Consider the following 18,425-nt stretch of genomic DNA (forward strand, 5'->3'; position numbering starts at 1 on the left):
AGCCACTGCCATGAGAAGCCCGTGCACCACAAACGAGAGTAACCCCTGCTCACCGCAATGAGAGAAAGCCCGCATGCAGCAACAAAGGCCCAGCGCACCCCACAATAAGTAAATAAAAGAAAAACATGGAGGAATCTCGCAGATATGCTTAACAGAAACAAAACAAAGACTTTTTTTTTTACAAGTGCTTACACTGTGAATCCATTTATATGAAGTTAAAAATACAGGCAAAACTAATCTATACCATTAGAACCAAGACAGTGGTAACCCTCTTGGAGAGCTGCAATACCTGGGAGGGGGCATGAAGATGCCTCCTGCATTGCTAGGAATGGTCCATATTTTGACATGGGGAGTGGTAACACAGGAGCACTCATATACAAAAATTCATAAAACTGTACACCAAAGATTGTCCCCTTTATTGTATGTAAGTTATACCTAAATTTTAAAAAAACTAAAAAAGAAATGGAAGGTAGGCATTTATAATTGTCCCTTAGTATGATCCTAAGCCTGAAATATATATAGTTACATATAGTTGCATATTAAGAAGAGGTGGCAAGAATACACAGCAGAACTCTACAAAAAAGATCTTCATGACCCAGATAACCACGATGGTTTGATCACTCACCTAGAGCCAGACATCCTGGAATGTGAAGTCAAATGGGCCTTAGGAAGCATCACTATAAACAAAGCCAGTGGAGGTGATGGAATTCCAGCTGAGCTATTTCAAATCCTAAAAGATGATGCTATGAAAATGCTGCACTCAATATGCCAGCAAATGTGGAAAACTCAGCAGTGGCCACAGGACTGGAAAAGGTCAGTGTTCATTCCAATTCCAAAGAAAGGCAATGCCAAAGAATGTTCAAACTACCATACAATTGCACTCATCTCACATGCTAGTAAAGTAATACTCAAAATTCTCCAAGCCAGGTTTCAGCAATACATGAACTGTGAACTTCCAGATGTTCAATCTGGTTTAGAAAAGGCAGAGGAACCAGAGATCAAATTGCCAAGATCCATAGGATCATCAAAAAAGCAAGAGAGTTCCAGAAAAACATCCTCTTCTGCTTTATTGACTACGCCAAAGCCTTTGACTGTGTGGATCACAACAAACTGTGGAAAATTCTTCAAGAGATGGGAGTACCAGACCACCTGACCTGCCTCTTGAGAAATCCATATGCAGGTCAGGAAGCAACAGTTAGAACTGGACACGGAACAACACACTGGTTCCAAATGGGGAAAGGAGTACATCAAGGCTTTATATTGTCACTCTGCTTATCTAACTTATATGCAGAGTAAATTGTTAGAAATGCTGGGTTACATGAAGCACAAGCTGGAATCAAAATTGCCAGGAGAAATATCAATAACCTCAGATATGCAGATGACACCACCCTTATGGCAGAAAGCGAAGAACTAAACGGCCTCTTGATGAAAGTAAAGAGGAGAGTGAAAAAATTGGCTTAAAATTCAACATTCAGAAAACGAAGACTATGGAATCCAGTCCCATCACTTCATGGCAAATAGATGGGAAACAATGGAAACAGTAGAGACTTTATTTTCTTGGGCTCCAAAATCACCGCATATGGTGACTTCAACCATGAAATTAAAAGACGCTTGTTCCTTGGAAGAAAAGCTATGACCAACCTAGACAGCATATTAAAAAGCAGAGACATTACTTTGCTGACAAAGGTCCGTCTAGTCAAAGCTATGGTTTTCCAGTAGTCATGTATGGATGTGAGAGTTGGACTATAAAGAAAGCTGAGTGAGGAAGAATTGATGCTTTTGAACTATGGTGCTGGAGAAGACTCTTGAGAGTCCCTCGGACTGCAAGGAGATCCAACTAGCCAATCCTAAAGGAAATCAACCCTGAATATTCACTGGAAGGATGGATGCTAAAGCTGAAACCCCAATACTTTGGCTACCTGATGCAAAGAACTGACTCATTTGAAAAGACCCTGATGGTGGGAAAGACTGAAGGCAGGAGGAGAAGGGGACGACAGAGGATGAGATGGTTAGATGGCATCACTGAATCAATAGACACGAGTTTGAGTAAACTCTGGGAGTTGCTGATGGACAGGGAAGCCTGGCGTGCTGCAGTCCATCGGGTTGCAAAGAGTCAGACACGAGTGAGCAACTGAACTGAACTGAACTGAGAAGTGAATTAAAAAATTAATAAATATAGTGACTTTATCGGAGAGGGCAATGGCACCCCACTCTGGTACTCCTGCCTGGAAAATCCCATGGACGGGGGAGCCTGGTAGGCTGTCGTGCATGGGGTCATGGGAGTGGGAGATGACTGAGCGACTTCACTTTCACTTTTCACTTTCATGCATTGGAGAAGGAAATGGCAACCCACTCCAGTGTTCTTGCCTGGAGAATCCCAGGGACAGGGGAGCCTGGTGGGCTGCCGTCTATGGGGTTGCACAGAGTCGGACATGACTGAAGCGACTTAGCAGCAGCAGCAGTGACTTTATAGGTGGTAGGATAAGGACTAATTTTTGTAGCATTAAGCCTCTTCTATTTTTCTACAATTGGCATGCATTAGTTCTGGAATCAAAAAGACATTAAAAATGTCTAATGCCAGCCCCACTGAGGTCAATGCCTACAGATATGAACTACACCGACACTGCCTCTCCCAGCTACCCCAGCTGATGGAACATTCTGGAATGGGACCCAGCGGTGGGACTGGACAGATAACAATAACATACTTTTAAATAGGACTTACAGGTATAGTTCTAAGTACTTCGTATGTATTATTGAATTCTCTCAGCAGCCCCATGAGACGGTACTATGCTTTCAGTTCCATTCATCGGATGGAAACTGAAGCACAGAGAGGTTATGTAAAGTGCCAAGACAGCTCAGCTGGTAAAGAATCTGCCCACAATGCAGGAGACCTGGGTTTGACCCCTGGGTTGGGAAGATCCCCCGGAGAAGGGAAAGGCTACCCACTCCAGTATTCCAGTATTCTGGCCTGGAGAATTCCATGGACTGTATAGTTGGACACAACTGAGTGACTTTTACTTTCACTTTCAAAGACCACATGGCAAATTAAGAATTAGAGCCAGGATGCAAACCAAAGCAGTCAGACCTGGACAGTTTCCCTGCCCTTGATCACTCTTGCCGTTCCATTTCTCATGCGCCAAGCCATCTCCCAGGGCATCAACAGAGCATGGGCAGTTCAAAGAGATTTTTGCAAGAGTTTAGGCTTCTATATTGAAGAAGCAAAAGGCCATCAAATTAGTCATCCTGGGAAAAGAAGCTGAGAAGTTCTTATCAGACCTGGGGTGGTTCAGGGGAAACGGAGGCCCAGAGCAGGGAGCAAGGGTATGCCTACGGTCAGCCACGGTGACTTGGGACTGGAGGCCTGGGGGCCTGGCACTCTTATAGCCCTGGCCCTGCTCCTCCAGAGGTGTTCCCAGACTGGGCAACAGTTCTGCGGGCTCCTATTCACCATGACACACACCTTTCATCAGTAATTTGCAGGACCTTCCTTCACTTGGATAGTATCATTTTCTTTCCTCATCACATTCTGCCTTCTATAAAGTGATGGGGTGGGGGGTGGAGAGGTAAAGGGAGACTCAGAACAATTTAATGCCTAGGATTTGAGGATATAGAAAATTCTGATGCTCTGGTGAAGGGCACACTGCTTATCCAAACCTGACTTGGGAAGAAGCTGTCAACATTATCTCCTTCTGGTCACAAATTGCAGCTCTCTGATGGGTTTTTTTCTTCAAGTTTAATCTTGTGTTGGAAGCTCAGCTGATACCAGGAAGGTTTTAGACGTGTCAATCTCCTTCCTGGCACTTTATCAGAAATTGATTCTCTTTGCTTCTTGAAGCTCGAGTCTTGGCCTTGCCGTTTGTTCAGCTTGGGTTGCGGGCTCAGCAGCTGCGTACACATTTCCGGCAGCTCACAGCCTGACGGCGGGGGCCTGGGAGAAGGCTGGTGATTTCAAGGGCAAGGCGGCTCTCCCTGGAGGGAGGATGTGCTGCTCCATCACACTGAAGCGGTGAGGAACGATGATCAATCTGTGTCCTGCTTTTTCTTAGCAGAGTTCTCATCCACCTCTGACTCGGGAGGGATTAGCCTTTTAAACAGGCCATTTTGCCCTCAGTATAATACTAACTACAACACCAGTCCAAAATTATAATACTCAACACGTGTCCAGCTCCTAGTAAGTACCAGGCACCACTCTAAGCGCTTCACATGTGCATTAGCTCACTGGGTCCTTACCTCACCCCTAGACTGTAGGTTCTACACTATCCCTACTCTTTTTTTGAAAAAATAAAAGAAACATGATTTTATTTATTTTTGGCTGTACTTGGTCTTCCTTGCTGCACGGGCTTTTTTTTCTAATTGTGGAGAGCAGGAAAGCACAAGTCACTCAGTCATGTCCAGCTCTTTGCGACCCCATGGACTATACAGTCCATGGAACTCTCCAGGCCAGCATACTGGAGTGGGTAGCCTTTCCCTTCTCCAGGGGATCTTCAAAACCCAGGGATCGAACCCAGGTCTCCTGCATTGCAGGCGGATTCTTTACCAGCTGAGCCACCAGGGAGGCCTCTAATCATGGTGCATAGTCTTCTCATTTCGGTGGCTTCTCTTGCTGCTGAGCTAGGGCTCCAGGGGCAAAGGCTTCAGTAGTTGCGACATGTGGGCTCAGGAGTTGTGGTTCCCGGACTCTAGAGCACAGGTTCAACAGTTGTGGTACATGGACTCAGCTGCTCCGAGGCACGTGGGATTCCCTCCAGGATCAGGGATTGAAATTGTGTCTCCTGCATCGGCAGGCGAAGCCCATATTCCTACTCTTTAGAAGAGTAAGTCAAGCCACAGACAGAATAGGTATCTTGCCTGAGTGACAGCAGGAGGAGCCTAGGAATCTGGGCTGTTTGGGAACACGGTTCACAGGCTCAACTACTTGACTATGCTGCTTCTAAACCCACCATGTGACTGCCATGCCCCTTCAGAAATCAGAAGCTGCTCATGTCACCGGAGCCCCCACTGTCCAAGTTCTCAAAGCTACAGAGACCAAGATCACAAGAAGCAGAACGACTAACTTCACCACAAGGAATGCAACTGGCAGTTGGATGTAAAATGAATTTCACTCTTCTCTGCCCAGAAATGTGAACTAAAAGGCTTCATTCCAGGTAAAGTATAGATTTGGAATGTCAGCTGTCACACTGGACAGGCTCTTGTAATGCAGCACCATTAGCCTCCATTGTCTTTTTTTCCCTCTCCCTTCCTTTTTTAAAATTACTTTTTTAACATTTTCAACAAAGCAGTGGAGATCTGTAAATATGCAAGAGGCAGCTCCTGATCCCTGCAGAAGACCGAAGCTGCAAGAACACTGAGAACTGAAATGAGCAAAGGGAAGGGTCTGCTGTTTGCAGGCTGGCGGGGTCCGAAATTTAAAAGAAGAATCACTAGCCTCCTGTAATTGGCCACGACAGGTGCTTGGGACCGAGGGCCCCAGAGACCTGGCACTCAGAAATCGAGGTGTTGGACATGCCCCCATGTTTTCAGGACAATACCCTGCTCCTATTCCCCGCTAAGAAAAATGGACCAAGGCACCACAGCCAAGGCTACTGAGTGGGGTGCCTCAGCCAAGGGCAGCCACACTGGAATCTGGCCAGAATTCCACAAGATGTCCTGAACAAAAAACTCTGCCCCACTTATGCACCATTACAAGACAAATTAGGAACACTGATTTTAAAAAATCACATCCTCTTTGACCCATTAATTCTACTTATAAGTGTTAACCTTTGGCTATTCCTGAACAACTGCACAGAGATGCCTGCTCTAGAATATTCTTTCCAGTACTCTTATAGTAGCAGAAGACTCCTGATAGCCTAGATTAGTCATTAACTGGGAAGTGTTAGTTAGTCGCTCAGTCATGTCCAACTCTGCAACGCCATAGACTGTAGCCCACCAGGCTCCTTTGTTCATAGAATTCTCCAGGCAAGAATACTGGAGTGGGTTGCCACTCCTTTCTCCAGGGCATTAACCGGGAACTAGTTATATATTTAGGCTTTCCTGGAGGTTCAGTGGTAAAGAATCCTCCTGCAATGCAGGAGATATAAGACACCGGGCTCAATCCCTGGGTCGGGAAGATCCCCTGGAGAAGGAAATGGCAAACCACTCCAGTATTCTTGTCTAGAGAATCCCATGGACAGAGGAGCTTGGTGGGCTACAGTCCATGGGGTCGCAAAGAATTGGACACGACTGAACGACTAACACACACACACTGGTGGCTCAAGCAGTAAAGAAGCCGCCTGCAATGCAGGTTCGATCCCTGGGTCAGGAAAATCCCCTGGAAGAGGAGATGGCAACCCACTCCAGTATTCTTCTCTGGAGAAGCCCATGGACAGGGGAGCTTTGGCGGGCTATAGTCCATGGGGTTGTAAAAGACTCAGACACGGCTTAGAGCCTAAACAACAACAAGTCTTATATTTATGGACAAGTTCACATTCTCTATATGTCATTTTTTAGTAGCAAAACCAGATCTGAACTGACATGAAATTTAAAGTCTTTATCCCACGTAGTAGTAGTATGAACATTCATATTTTCCTGCAGATATATTAATATATTTGACTACAGAGTGCTGACCCAGGGCTATACTTCGATAATACTACTTTCTAAATTCTAGAAAATTGAAACACGTTTGGCCCCAAAGCTGTCAGATAAAGGATTGGGTTTTTGTTCATTCACAGTGAAGTACTAGGCAGCCATAAAAAAGAATGAATGAGATTTGTATACATGTGCTGCTACAGGATATTCTCTAAGACATGTAGTTAAGTAAAAAGAAAAATCCACAACAAAGTATTACATGCTATCATTGTGTTAAAAGGCAGGGGGTGGAGGTAAGGGCAGAGAGGATAGACAGAATATTTCTGCTGCTGCTGCTAAGTCGCTTCAGTCGTGTCCAACTCTGTGCGACCCCATAGACAGCAGCCCACCAGGCTCCCCCATCCCTGGGATTCTCCAGGCAAGAACACTGGAGTAGGTTGCCATTTCCTTCTTTCTGGAAGGACACAAATTGATTACAATGGTTGTCTCTTGGGACGACAACTGGGGGGCTAATGTCAAGAGCATCGTTCCCCTCAATGTATTTAGTGTTTTTTTTTTAACTTATTTATTTTATTTTTGCCTGTGCTGGGTCTTCATTGCTATGCTATGGTTTTCTCTAGTTGTGGCGACCAGGGTGCTAGACCCTAATTGAGGTGCATCGGCTTCTGACTGCTGTGGCTACTCCTGCTGTGAAGCCTGGGCTCTAGGGCACACAGGCGTCAGTAGTTGGGGCACGCTGGGGCTCAGCAGACCTGTGGCATGTAGGATCTTCCCAAACCAGGGATTGAACCCTGGTCTGCTGTATTGGCAGGCAGATTCTTAACCACCGGACCACCAGGGGAGTCCCTGCTGCTTAGTATTGATTAGACAGGTTGATCAGACTCTCTCTGGCCTCTGAGCCGGAAGAAGAAATAATTGGAAGAGAGGAGTATGAAGACATCACCACATCCAGGGACCAGAGGGGAGTGAAGGTGTGTTCATGCTGGCACACGGAGAGGCTGTCCAGAGAGCCTGGTCCCTGGAGGCACCCTGAATCCTCACCTGCCCCCTTTGCTGGGTCCCCCTGAGATCCCGGTCTCCTCCTCGGCTTGGCGAACAAGAAAGGCGTCTCTTATCCTTTTACCACAAGGCTCTGTTAACAGCAGGAAGTGCTCATGTGTGCGCGTGCAAAGGGAAGGCTTAACATTTTCTAGGCAGTTGAGTTAAATGACTTCTGCAGTCCTCTACAAAGTGAGCTCAGCAGAGGAGTGTGCCGTCAGGGGCATTTTGCAGAATCTCCCATCAGCTGCATGAGGAGGCAGTCCATTATCACAGAAGGCTCTCAGAGTGGTTTACAGTGGGGGCCCCAGAGCTGCCTGCCTGGGGCGCACAGCCAGGAACCTGGAAGCCTAGAATCAGCCTACAGTACATCTGGAGCAGGAAAGACCCCTTCAGCCCTGAGTGCAATTGTGCTGTCTTTTCCATCCAAGGCCATGACTGTTTCTCTGTTAAATTCTAGACATGCTAAGGAATGATCACAATTATGTAGTAACTAACATTTACGGAATATTTACTATGCACAGTGCTAGGCACTTTATCACTGCCTTGATTATGTATACCAAGTCTCCAAGATGGGAATTAGCAAATGAGGTGAGAGGGCCAAGAGACTAGGCTAAAGGTCACATGACAAGCATCTGAGCAGAAGCACAGTGTGGGCTCTGTTCAGAGTGGCCTGGGACCTCCATGGCTCTGTGTAGGAGCAGGACGTGTCCACAACACCGTGCTCTCAAGCCCCACAGTGTTTTTGTAGCCATCAGTGTGGACCCTGGACAAAGCAATGGCAACCCACTCCAGAACTCTTGCCTGGAAAATCCCATGGACAGAGGAAGCCTGGTGGGCTGCCATCTATGGGGTCACACAGAGTCGGACATGACTGAACCGACTTAGCAGCAGCAGCAGTGTGGGCCCTGGTCGGTAGGGGGTTGATGAATAAATATCTCTTCCTCCTCTATGTTTTCCTGTTTGTTTTTTTAAATTTTTAACACCATATGAAAAATTTACTTTCTAATGATTTTTGAGTAAACCACAATGGCCACAATTTCAGAAATCATTAACAATTCATGACCAAAGGCCAGAAACACTACATAAACTCCACAGGCAGGAGCCGTGAATCCTTGCTAGAGAAGAGGTGGAGGATATTTTTACCAGCTACTTCAGAAGTAGCTACTGACTTCAGGCCAGCCATCCAAGCTATATTCTTTCAGAAATGACTGTCAGGCTTCCTAAGCCTCAGTTAAAGCCGCCTCTTCCAGGAAGTCTCTCTCTCCTCTAACACCCGCTGGGGCTTTGATCTGGATCTCCTCTATGCTTTTCTGCTATGATATGTGCTTGTGTGTCTGGCAGGGGTAGTGTAGGCATGCAGTGCATGGGGAAGCACCCAGGTTGAGAACTTAATAAGTATAAAACGCTGGTTCTCAATATCTGTGGGCACAGTGGGAAAGGGGAGGGTGGAGTGAGTTGGGAGATTAGGATTGACAAATATACATTGCGTGTGTGCTCAGTTGCTTCACTCAGGTCCAAATCTTGGCAACCCACTGGACTGTAGCACACCAGGCTCCTCTGTCCATGGGATTCTCCAGGCAAGAATGCTGGAGTGGGTTGCCATGCCCTCTTCCAGGGGATCTTCCCGACACAGGGATCAAACACGTCTCCTGCATCACAGGCGGATTCTTTACTGCTGAACCACTGGGGAAGCGCCCGTATATACACTATCATGTGTAAAATAGATCAGTAGTCGGAAGCTGCTGTAAAACCAGGAAGCTCAGCCCGGCACTCTGTAACAACCTAGAGGGGTGGGATTGGGCGGGGTGGGGAGAGGCTTAAGAGGGAAAGGGGCATAAGTATACTTATGGCTGATTCATGTTGTTGTATGGCAAAAACCAACACAACACTGTAAAGCAATTATTCTCCAACTAAAAATAAATAATAACAAACACACACATACACAAATGCTGGTTCTCATCCATGGCTGCATGTCAGAATCACTTGGGGGATTACAAAATTCTGATGCCTCGGTCACACCCCCAGAGATTCTGATGTAACTGATCTGGAAAGAGACCTGGACAGTTGTTGCTATTGTTCAGTTGCTAAGTCGTGTCCGACTCTTTGCATCCCCATGGACTGTAGCACGTCAGGCTTCCCTGTCCTTCACCATCTCCTGGAGTTGACTCAAATTCATGTTTACAGAGTTGGTGATGACATCCAGCCGTCTCATCCTCTGCTTCCCTCTTCTCCTTCTGCCTTCAATCCTTCCTAGTCTCAGGTTGTTTAAAAGCTCCCAAGTGATACAAACACGCTGTGACATTTGTGAACCACTGACATCAAGCATCCAGCCCAAGGCCTGGTTCTGATACCTGCTTGCGGCCACACAGGTGTAGGGGGGCGGCGCAGGGAGGATCCCATTCAAAGAGGACATGTCTTCATCACAAGTCATTACCCAGGGACTTCCCTGGTGGTCCAGTGGCTAAGACTCTGAGTTCCCAATGCAGGAGGTCCAGGTTTGATCCCTGGTTGGGAAACTAGAACCCACACGCTGCAACTAAGACCCGGCATACCAAACATATATATATATATATATATATATATACACCCATACATATACATTTAAGCTTTATTTATTTATTTTTGGCTGTGTTGGGTCTTCCTTGCTGTGCAGGCGTTTCTCTAGTTGCAGCAAGCGAGGGCTACTCTGTAGATGCAGTCTGTGGGCTCCTCATTGAAGTGGCTTCTATTGCTGCAGAGCACGGGCTCTAGGCCACAAGGGTTTCAGGAGTTGCAGTTCCCAGGCTCTCGAGCACAGTCTCAATAGTTGTAGCACACGGGCTGAGTTGTTCCAGGGCATGTGGGATCTTCCTGGATCGGAAACTGAACCATAGCTCCTGCATTGGCAGGCAGATTCTTTACCACTGAGCCACCAGGAAAGCCCTAAAATTTTTTGTTTTTTAAATTCCCATTGTTGCCTTATAGGAATAAGGAAGGACTCAATGTTGCCACTCTCCATTTTGCAGAGAAGCCAGAAGCCTAAAATCTCTCAATTTTTGAATGTGATCAGCTAATTTTCGGCTTCCCAGGTGGCTCAGTGGTAAAGAATCTGCCTGCCAAAGAAGGAGACACAGGTTTAATCACTGGGTTGGGAAGAGCCCCTGGAGAAGGACATGGCTACCCACTCCAGTATTCTGGCCTGGGAAATCCCATGGACGGAGGAGTCCATAGGACTGCAAAAGCATCAGACACAACTTAAGAGACTAAAGATCAACAATGCTTAATTTTAAAAGATTGTCATAGGGTATGGGCCAAATAAAACACAACTTCGGAGCAGAAAGTGGCCTGGCAAGCTCATAGAGAACAGGTTCCTGTCCTCCCTTTGCAGTGCTGGCCCACCACCATGCAGGATGGTACCCAATCCCCACTCAGGATACAAACTGCCCATTCCCCTGCCAAGGTGTGTGCTGTCCTGTATACCCTACCCCCGAAGGAACATGACACAGGACCCTGTCTGCTGGTTCTCACCAGCTTGTCTTTCCCTTGCCTTTCATGGGGACAAAGCTTCTGCTATACCTGGCATCCTGTGTAAGGCACAGTGTCAGGAAGTGCGGACTTCACAGACAACGTGGGCAGGAATGCGGAAGGAGGAGGTGGGTGGAAAGGCATGTTATAATGTACAGGATGAGCGTCCTGGCAGCTTGCTATTAGTTTCTTTCTCTTGTTTTTCTAACCAAACAAAAGTCGTGTTAAGAAAGTCAGCACTCTCTTTTTCAGAGGGCCTGCAACCGTTTTAAACATCTTTCAGGATTGAACTTGGATGTTGTGATAAACAATCCCGTTCTCTGTTTTCCCTCACTTCAAGCATTTTTCAGAGGAGTGATGTGAAACGCTCTCCGTGGCTGGCATGATGGGAGTAGCCAAGAAAGCGGCAATTAGGGGAGTCCTGTTGCCAAGGAGAGAGAGGAGGGGAGGGGGAAAGCGTCTCTGCTATTTACCGGCTGCCTTGCTCCATCATTTTCCAGTGAATTTCTTAACATGGATAAATAAGATGCTGTCATTATGCAACCAAAGGCCTCAGGTTTAAACAATTCATTCCTGGCCTTAGAGGACTGGTACTCGCTCTTGGTCATTTAATCCAGGGAGACCAGGTGCCTGCAGGACAGTGCTCACCCCGATTCTGGCTTCTCTACCCTGAGGCTTCTGGAAGGATCTTCATGGAGACAGGCACATCTGCTTTTTTCTTTTTTCATTTTTAGGTTTTACTTTATTCCTCATGATAAAAATCAGTACACAAAACACAAGGGGAAAAAAAAAAAACACAACACTTCCATAATCTTATTGCCCAGATGAAACAACTGCAAATATTTTCTTTAACGAATCAATCATGAATTTTAAGAGCAGCATGAAAGAAACCACCTAAAGCAGCAGTGGTCCCCAACCTTTTTGGCACCAGGGGCCGAATTTGTGGACAGTAAAGAATCTGCCTGCAATGCAGGAGACTCCAGGTTGGAACCCTGGGTTGGGAAGATCCCCTGGTGGAGGAAATGGCAACCCACTGCCTGGGAAATCCCGTGGACATAGGAGTCTGACGTGCTAATGTCCATAGGGTTGCAAAGAGTCAGACATGACAGAGGGATTAACACTTTTGCTTTCAATTTTTCCGCAGATCAGGGTGGCATGGGGGGAGCAGCAGGGATGCGGGGAGGGATGGCTTCAGGATGATTTTCATAAGGTCCCTGGATCCCTCGCATGGGCATTTCACAGTAGGGTTCAAACTTCCATGAGAATCTAATGCCACTGCTGATTGACAGGAGGTGGAGCTCAGGCGGTAACGAGAGAGATGGGGAGCAGCTGTAAATACAGGTGAAGCTTCACCTGCTGCCCTCTTGCTGTGCAGCTTGGTTTCTAACGGGCCATGGACTGGTACTGGTCCGTGGCCTGGGGATTGGGGACCCCGACCTAAAGTATTTCTACTCTGTTTATTCAAAAGGACTCTTACATTTGATACTTCTTCAGAAAAATGCCCCCACCAGAAAGGAGTGGGAAGATCCACCCTAGTTCAGCGGCTGGAGTGCCCGCTGGGGGCTGACACTGCAGTCTTCTTAGCATCCAAGTTCCTCAGTTATCTCCCAGCCCTCATCCCAGGCAGGTCGATTATATAGGAAGGAAAGCCATGCTGGCGGTTCTGACTACAGCTGAGAGAGGAGGTAATAGGAGAGAGGATGAGAGTCACAGTCAAGAACACAGGGGTGAGGCCATCACAGAAGCAGCAGCACCACAAGCTATACAGAGAAGCAGCAGGTCCCGTGGCCGTGTAAGCCCCTGGGTGCATCTGAGCCTGAGAAGTTTCCTTCTGCCTTGGAATCAGGTCTGTTTACAGTCAAGAGTGCGAGTACTGAAGTGTCGATGAATTTCAGGACTGGTCGATATAGGTGACGAGCACCCAAGACTTCAGACCCCTGCTCCCATCAGCCACTAAATAAAACTCAAATGTAAATTCCCACAGGCTTAGGACTCAATCGAAGGGCCCTTCAGTCACTCATGAGTCCTACCTGCCACGTCCCCCCTCAGGCTCAAGGACCTTGCAACTTTCCTTATTCATGTCTTTCTGCATTGAACCATGCTGTTTATCTGGCCTGGAAAACTACTCACTCTCAAGAATTAACCTTTACATCACCCTTTCTTGATGCCACTGGCAGAGGTAGGTGATCCCTTTTCTGTACTGAAATCCCACGCTTTGTCCTTCTCTCCGGGGACTGGTACTTTCACTGTATTGTGATGATCTCATAGTGCATCCCTTCTAACGGTGCTGTGCACACCCTAAATCGAGGACTGTCTCTCACCCTTCCCTTAGCCTTAGCCCTGGTGCCTAGCACAGTGCCAGTGGGCTCAGTGTAGTGAATTTCAAAAATTTCAAGAATGGTTAGCTTCAAGTATGTGGTATATTTCAATATTTTGTAGCTCTTCCCATGAAGAACTGGGGCCTATTTCCCCATCCCCAGTGTTGACCTTGTGTTCTGCTTTAAAGAACAGAAAGTAGCGGAAGTGACACCATTCAAGTGGTGAGCCTAAGGCTCAGGAGCTTCTGAGTCTTCCCCTAACCTCTGAACCCCTATGTGAACAAACCTGTCTAGCTTGCTGGAGGAGGGGAGGACACTGGAGGAGAATTAAAGCACCATAACTGATGCTCAGACAGCCCCAGTTTATTATTTATTTATGCATTGACACAGCAGTTAATGGCCAATGCATAAATAAAGCCCAGCTGTGGTCAGCAAGACCTGGGCCATCAGCAGAACTTTCAGGGGAAGCTGAGCCCAAATGGCTGACCCTCAGAATCATGAACTAAACCCATAGTTGTTTCAAGTCACTAAAATCTGGGTGACTTGTTACATAGTCGTAACTGACTGATACATTCAGTAAGAGATTATCATTAGTGACACTGGGTTGCTAACTCCAGTTGCCAACTATCACTGGGTCAGGGATTCAAGCTAGAGACTCAGAAAAGGAGATCCAGGGGTCCTTAAATCACCAGCCCATTCCCTCAGATCCTTTTAAATTCAGTTGCCTCCCACCGGCCCTCATCAGGGGCTCATTTACCTCCTTTTTCTCCCGAGAGCAGGACCGGCTTCTCTCAGCCTTCCGCAGAGTCTGACCTGTAGCAGTTCAAAAGCAGAACCAGAGATTGAGGCTGTTTTAAAACAGCTAGTTTATCACCAAAAAAGCTTTTTATTTGCAAAACTGAATAGACGGGACCAATCATAATCAAATGATTTTAAGAAAATGTAGCCTATTATGATAATGGGAAAATGGCATACTCTTGAAATAGACCAACGGCAATGAAATGGTAATTCACACACTCACATTACTTGACTATAATGAACAAAGCCTCCGCTCTTTAATCTAGAACATTATCTGCACTTTGCAAGGGCCGACAGACTGTAGTTTTTCCCAGTCGAATTACATTTTTATTAAATTGTTTAGAATTATATAAAATGCCTTCCACCGTGCGCAGACACATAACCTTTGATGAGTGCATGCCAATATGCAGCGCCAAACCTCCGATCTCACCACATAGGTGCTGGTGCAAATGTGAATTAGCAGTAATCACCCCCATTTCACATAATGGGGCAATTTCAGAGAGAATTGTTGCTTTTCTCAGGAAACTAGAAGACTAACGTTGAAGGTATGCATACATTTCACAGATCGACATTAGGATGCTTAAATATGCTACTCTAAATGCAGTTTTTACAACTTTGATGGAAGCGGCCATTATGAAAGGAGTCCTTGATGGAAAATTAATGAATCGCTTTGGTTTTAGATCATAAGATGGGAGTCTCACTGCACACTGTGTCTCGCAAACTGTCCAGCTTCACTCTTGGGTGGCTATCTGTGAGAATGTCACAAGCACATGTTCCATTAATGAGCAGCACTCTGAAGGCGGGAACAAAAAGGTTGAGTGATGACTTATTGAGAGGCAAGAGAAGTGGGCAGAGTCGGAGAGGAAAGACTTTCTTCTTTTAATTAACTTGGCTACACCGGGTCTTAGCTGTGGCACGTGGGATCTCGTTCCCTGACAGGGGATTGAACCCGGGCTCCTTGAACTGGGAGCACGAAGTCTTAGCCACGGACTGCCAGGTAAGTCCCAGATGTTTATCTTTGCATGTGGTCGCTTCCGGTGGGTCCACATGTGAGCCAGACGCAGAGAGCTGCTCATAGCTGGTAAAAAAAATCTCAGGTCAAGGGATGAGGCTCTTCCCAAAAAAGGATAAGGGAAAAAGCAAAGGGGCAAAGATGAACCCCTGGCAGTGGCCAAACTTTGGGCCAGTGCATAAAAGGATGTAGAAAAGGGGTAGCTATTTATAGCAGACCCTGGGTAATACAGTATCATGGTATAGCAGACACCTCAGGAGGTATCTGCTCAGCTCATGGTAACATCCTAGACTGCTCCCTTCTCTTTTCTTCCTCTCTATCCCCAGGGTGGTCCTGCGGCAGCCATGACTGTACATGACCCCATACCCTGAATCTGGTATATGCTCCACTGGTTATGGGCTCTTGACCCAATCACAGCCAATGAGAATCCCAGCCCCTAACATTTGAAATTGATTCTGAGAGAGAGAGAAGAGAGAGGGCCGGAGCAAGGCTACCTCCAACAGCCACCAGCCACTGGCTTTAGGGACAGATTAACAGAGAATGACAAGACAGAGTGAGTGGATCTGACACCCACAGCATGCATGCCTTTGTGTTTCACGGACACTTACTTTGATTAGGTTCTTCGTGCATGTGTTTGCTTTTTTTTTTTTGGCCTGAAGACAAAGAACCTAGGATTTTAAAGATGAAAAAGAGCCCAGAAAAGGACTTCCCTGGTGGTCCAGTGGTTGAGAATCCAACTGCTAACGCAGGGGACATGGGTTTGATTCCTGGTCTGGTAAAATTTCACATGCCTTGGGGCAACTAAGCCCTTGAGCCAAATCATCTGAAGCCTGTGAGCTCTAGAGTCCATGTTCCACAACAAAAGAAGCCACTGCAAGGAGAAACCCAGGCATTGCAACTAGGGAAAGCCCAGCACAGCCAAAAATAAAATTAATTAATTTTTTTTTTTTAAAAAAGCCCAGAAAAAGATACCACTGTGATGCAGGATGCCCATAGCAGGGGAGGTTTTACATGGACGGGGGGTACACAAAAACACTGTGTACTTTGCAGTCAATTTCCCTGTGAACCTAAATCTGCTCCATAAAATATAGTTTATTGATTTAAAAAAATAGCCCGGGATCTAGGGATCAGGTGACCAGGCTGTCACGTCGATTTTAACCTGACTTCTGACCCCTAATGATCTGGGGCAGGAGCTAGGGTGGACGGCTCCTCCAAACCCTTGCCCACACCTGCTCTGGCTGTCGGTTGAGGGACCCTGGGTCAGCCCTAAGGTGGACCAGACAGGAGGACACACTGGGGAGTAGGACAAGCAATGAGGAGCCGGGAGCTGGAAGGGCACAGAGCAGACTGGAGACGGGGGCTGCCAGGCTGGCAGATCAGGGAGTTCTTGCAGTCGGTAAGATGCCTGCAGAGCCAAGTGAAGCCCGGGGCAAGGGCCGGGAGCAGGAGGGAAACAAAGCTGGTTCAGGGTGAACACAGCAGACCCCAGAGTCTGGCGGAGGCCCTTCACGTGCTGGTCACACACATGCATGAGGATCCAGTCCAGGGGATTGCTGACATGTTATGAGATCTTAGATAACTCACAGGATCCAACAGTTTCTCTCTGGGCCATATTTTCTTACAATTTTTTTTTTTTTTTAATGAGAAGTAGGCTGAATCACCTAATGAGTTTGCTTTCCACCTCTAAAATTCTGTGATACCAATAAAGAGCAATAAAGAAAATTAGGGTGGGCCATAAAAAGAAAATATTAATGCAAAGAACAGAGAGCTTAACCACTGAAATTTGCAAGCGAATTTCTCTATTGGAGTTAATTAGAAGCTTCTTTATTCATTAAATTGGAAAATAATTTGCTTATTTTCCAGTGAAGATAATTCACTCTAATTATGCACGTTTGTTATCAAATGCCTCTGTCCTCACATCACTGAGCCCCTCTCCTCTCCAGGTAGCTCAGCGTGGACAGAAGGAACCAGATTACATGGCACCTGTCTACTGCACTTAGCTCCTCTGAGTAGCTTCCTACCAAGATCTCATTTTACCCTCATGACGACTCAGGGAGGGGGGAAGAAGGTGACATTAACAGCAATATATGCTGCTTGCGAAATGAAGGGGCTGTTCCTCCTCATTTTGCAAGGTGACCTGTCAGCTGCAGCCAGAAAACAATAAATAAGGCCAAATGTAAATACTACATGTGCCCCTCACTTTAGAAAACAGATGTGGGCCTGGGGAAAAGAAAAAAGACTGGATTGAATTGTTGTAAATATAACACCACTCTCCCATGTAGGCTTTTGGAGAGATTGTATCTGCACTTAGGATTAATTTTCAATGGTTGGAAGATTCTGACACTTCAGTTTTACTTTGCTCTAGATGCAGATAATAATGTTCATTGCTGCCACTTAGAGGGAAGTTGCATTTTCCTTGGATGTTAGATTCTGAAGTCGGCAGGCATGGGAAAATCAGTGTCAAAATTCCCCTTGAAAAACAGCCTTAAACGTCTTGTAAAGAACAGTCTCCAGGACACAAGATTTTATACCCACTGATGTAGACCTATGCGCAGGTGTAATATTTGGTGCATTTCGAAATGCATGGTATGTGATAAAAGACATATGCAAAATATAACTTTATGATATGTCTAATTAAACTATTTTTAATTTTTTATGATCTATGCTTTTTTTTACATATTCATTTTTATTTATTTGGCTGTGCCACGTTTTAGTTGTGGCACATGGGATCTCTAGTTGCAGCAGGCGGAATCTATTTCCCTGACCAGGGATGGAATGCCGCTCCCCCTGCTTCAGGAGGTGTGGAGTCTTAGCCACTGGACCATGGGAAGTCCCTAAGTTATAACTATTATAATTATTTCCCTCTATTTTTTTTTTGTCTTAGGGTAGGAGGAACTTGTCAGAGGTCGGTGCACAAACCGGGCACCAATATGATGAAGGTTAAATGTTCTGCACAGGACACCTACTAAGAGGCAGGTTCTAAGCACCAGCTTCATCTCCTGTATTCTCATATCCACTCCTCCAGGTCAGGAGTCAATAGAGTTTCTCTATAAAGCAGCGAAGAATAAATATTTTTTAAAAATTTATAGGTCATAAAGTCATGCAGTTTTAAGGTCTCTGGTGCAACTACTCAACTCTGCCATTGGAGGGTGAAAATAGCCATTGATATATGTAAACAAACCAGTAGA

General features: G+C 46.2%; 1 protein-coding gene across 4 annotated transcripts in view; it reads right to left on the reverse strand.

The window, feature by feature from the left end:
• KATNIP (katanin interacting protein) overlaps nt 1–18,425 on the reverse strand; it is a 231,358-nt gene that overhangs the window by 195,927 nt on the left and 17,006 nt on the right. For all 4 annotated transcript variants that reach the window (XM_088832877.1, XM_088832876.1, XM_055409734.2 and 1 more), the window contains exon 2: nt 14,185–14,240. In XM_088832877.1, the coding sequence (XP_088689003.1) occupies nt 14,185–14,240 (56 nt within the window). The remainder of the gene's footprint in view (nt 1–14,184; nt 14,241–18,425) is intronic.

The sequence above is a fragment of the Moschus berezovskii genome, chromosome 27, assembly GCF_049115385.1.
Source record: "Moschus berezovskii isolate FMDL1 chromosome 27, NW_MosBer_1.0, whole genome shotgun sequence".
Classification (NCBI taxonomy): domain Eukaryota; kingdom Metazoa; phylum Chordata; class Mammalia; order Artiodactyla; family Moschidae; genus Moschus; species Moschus berezovskii.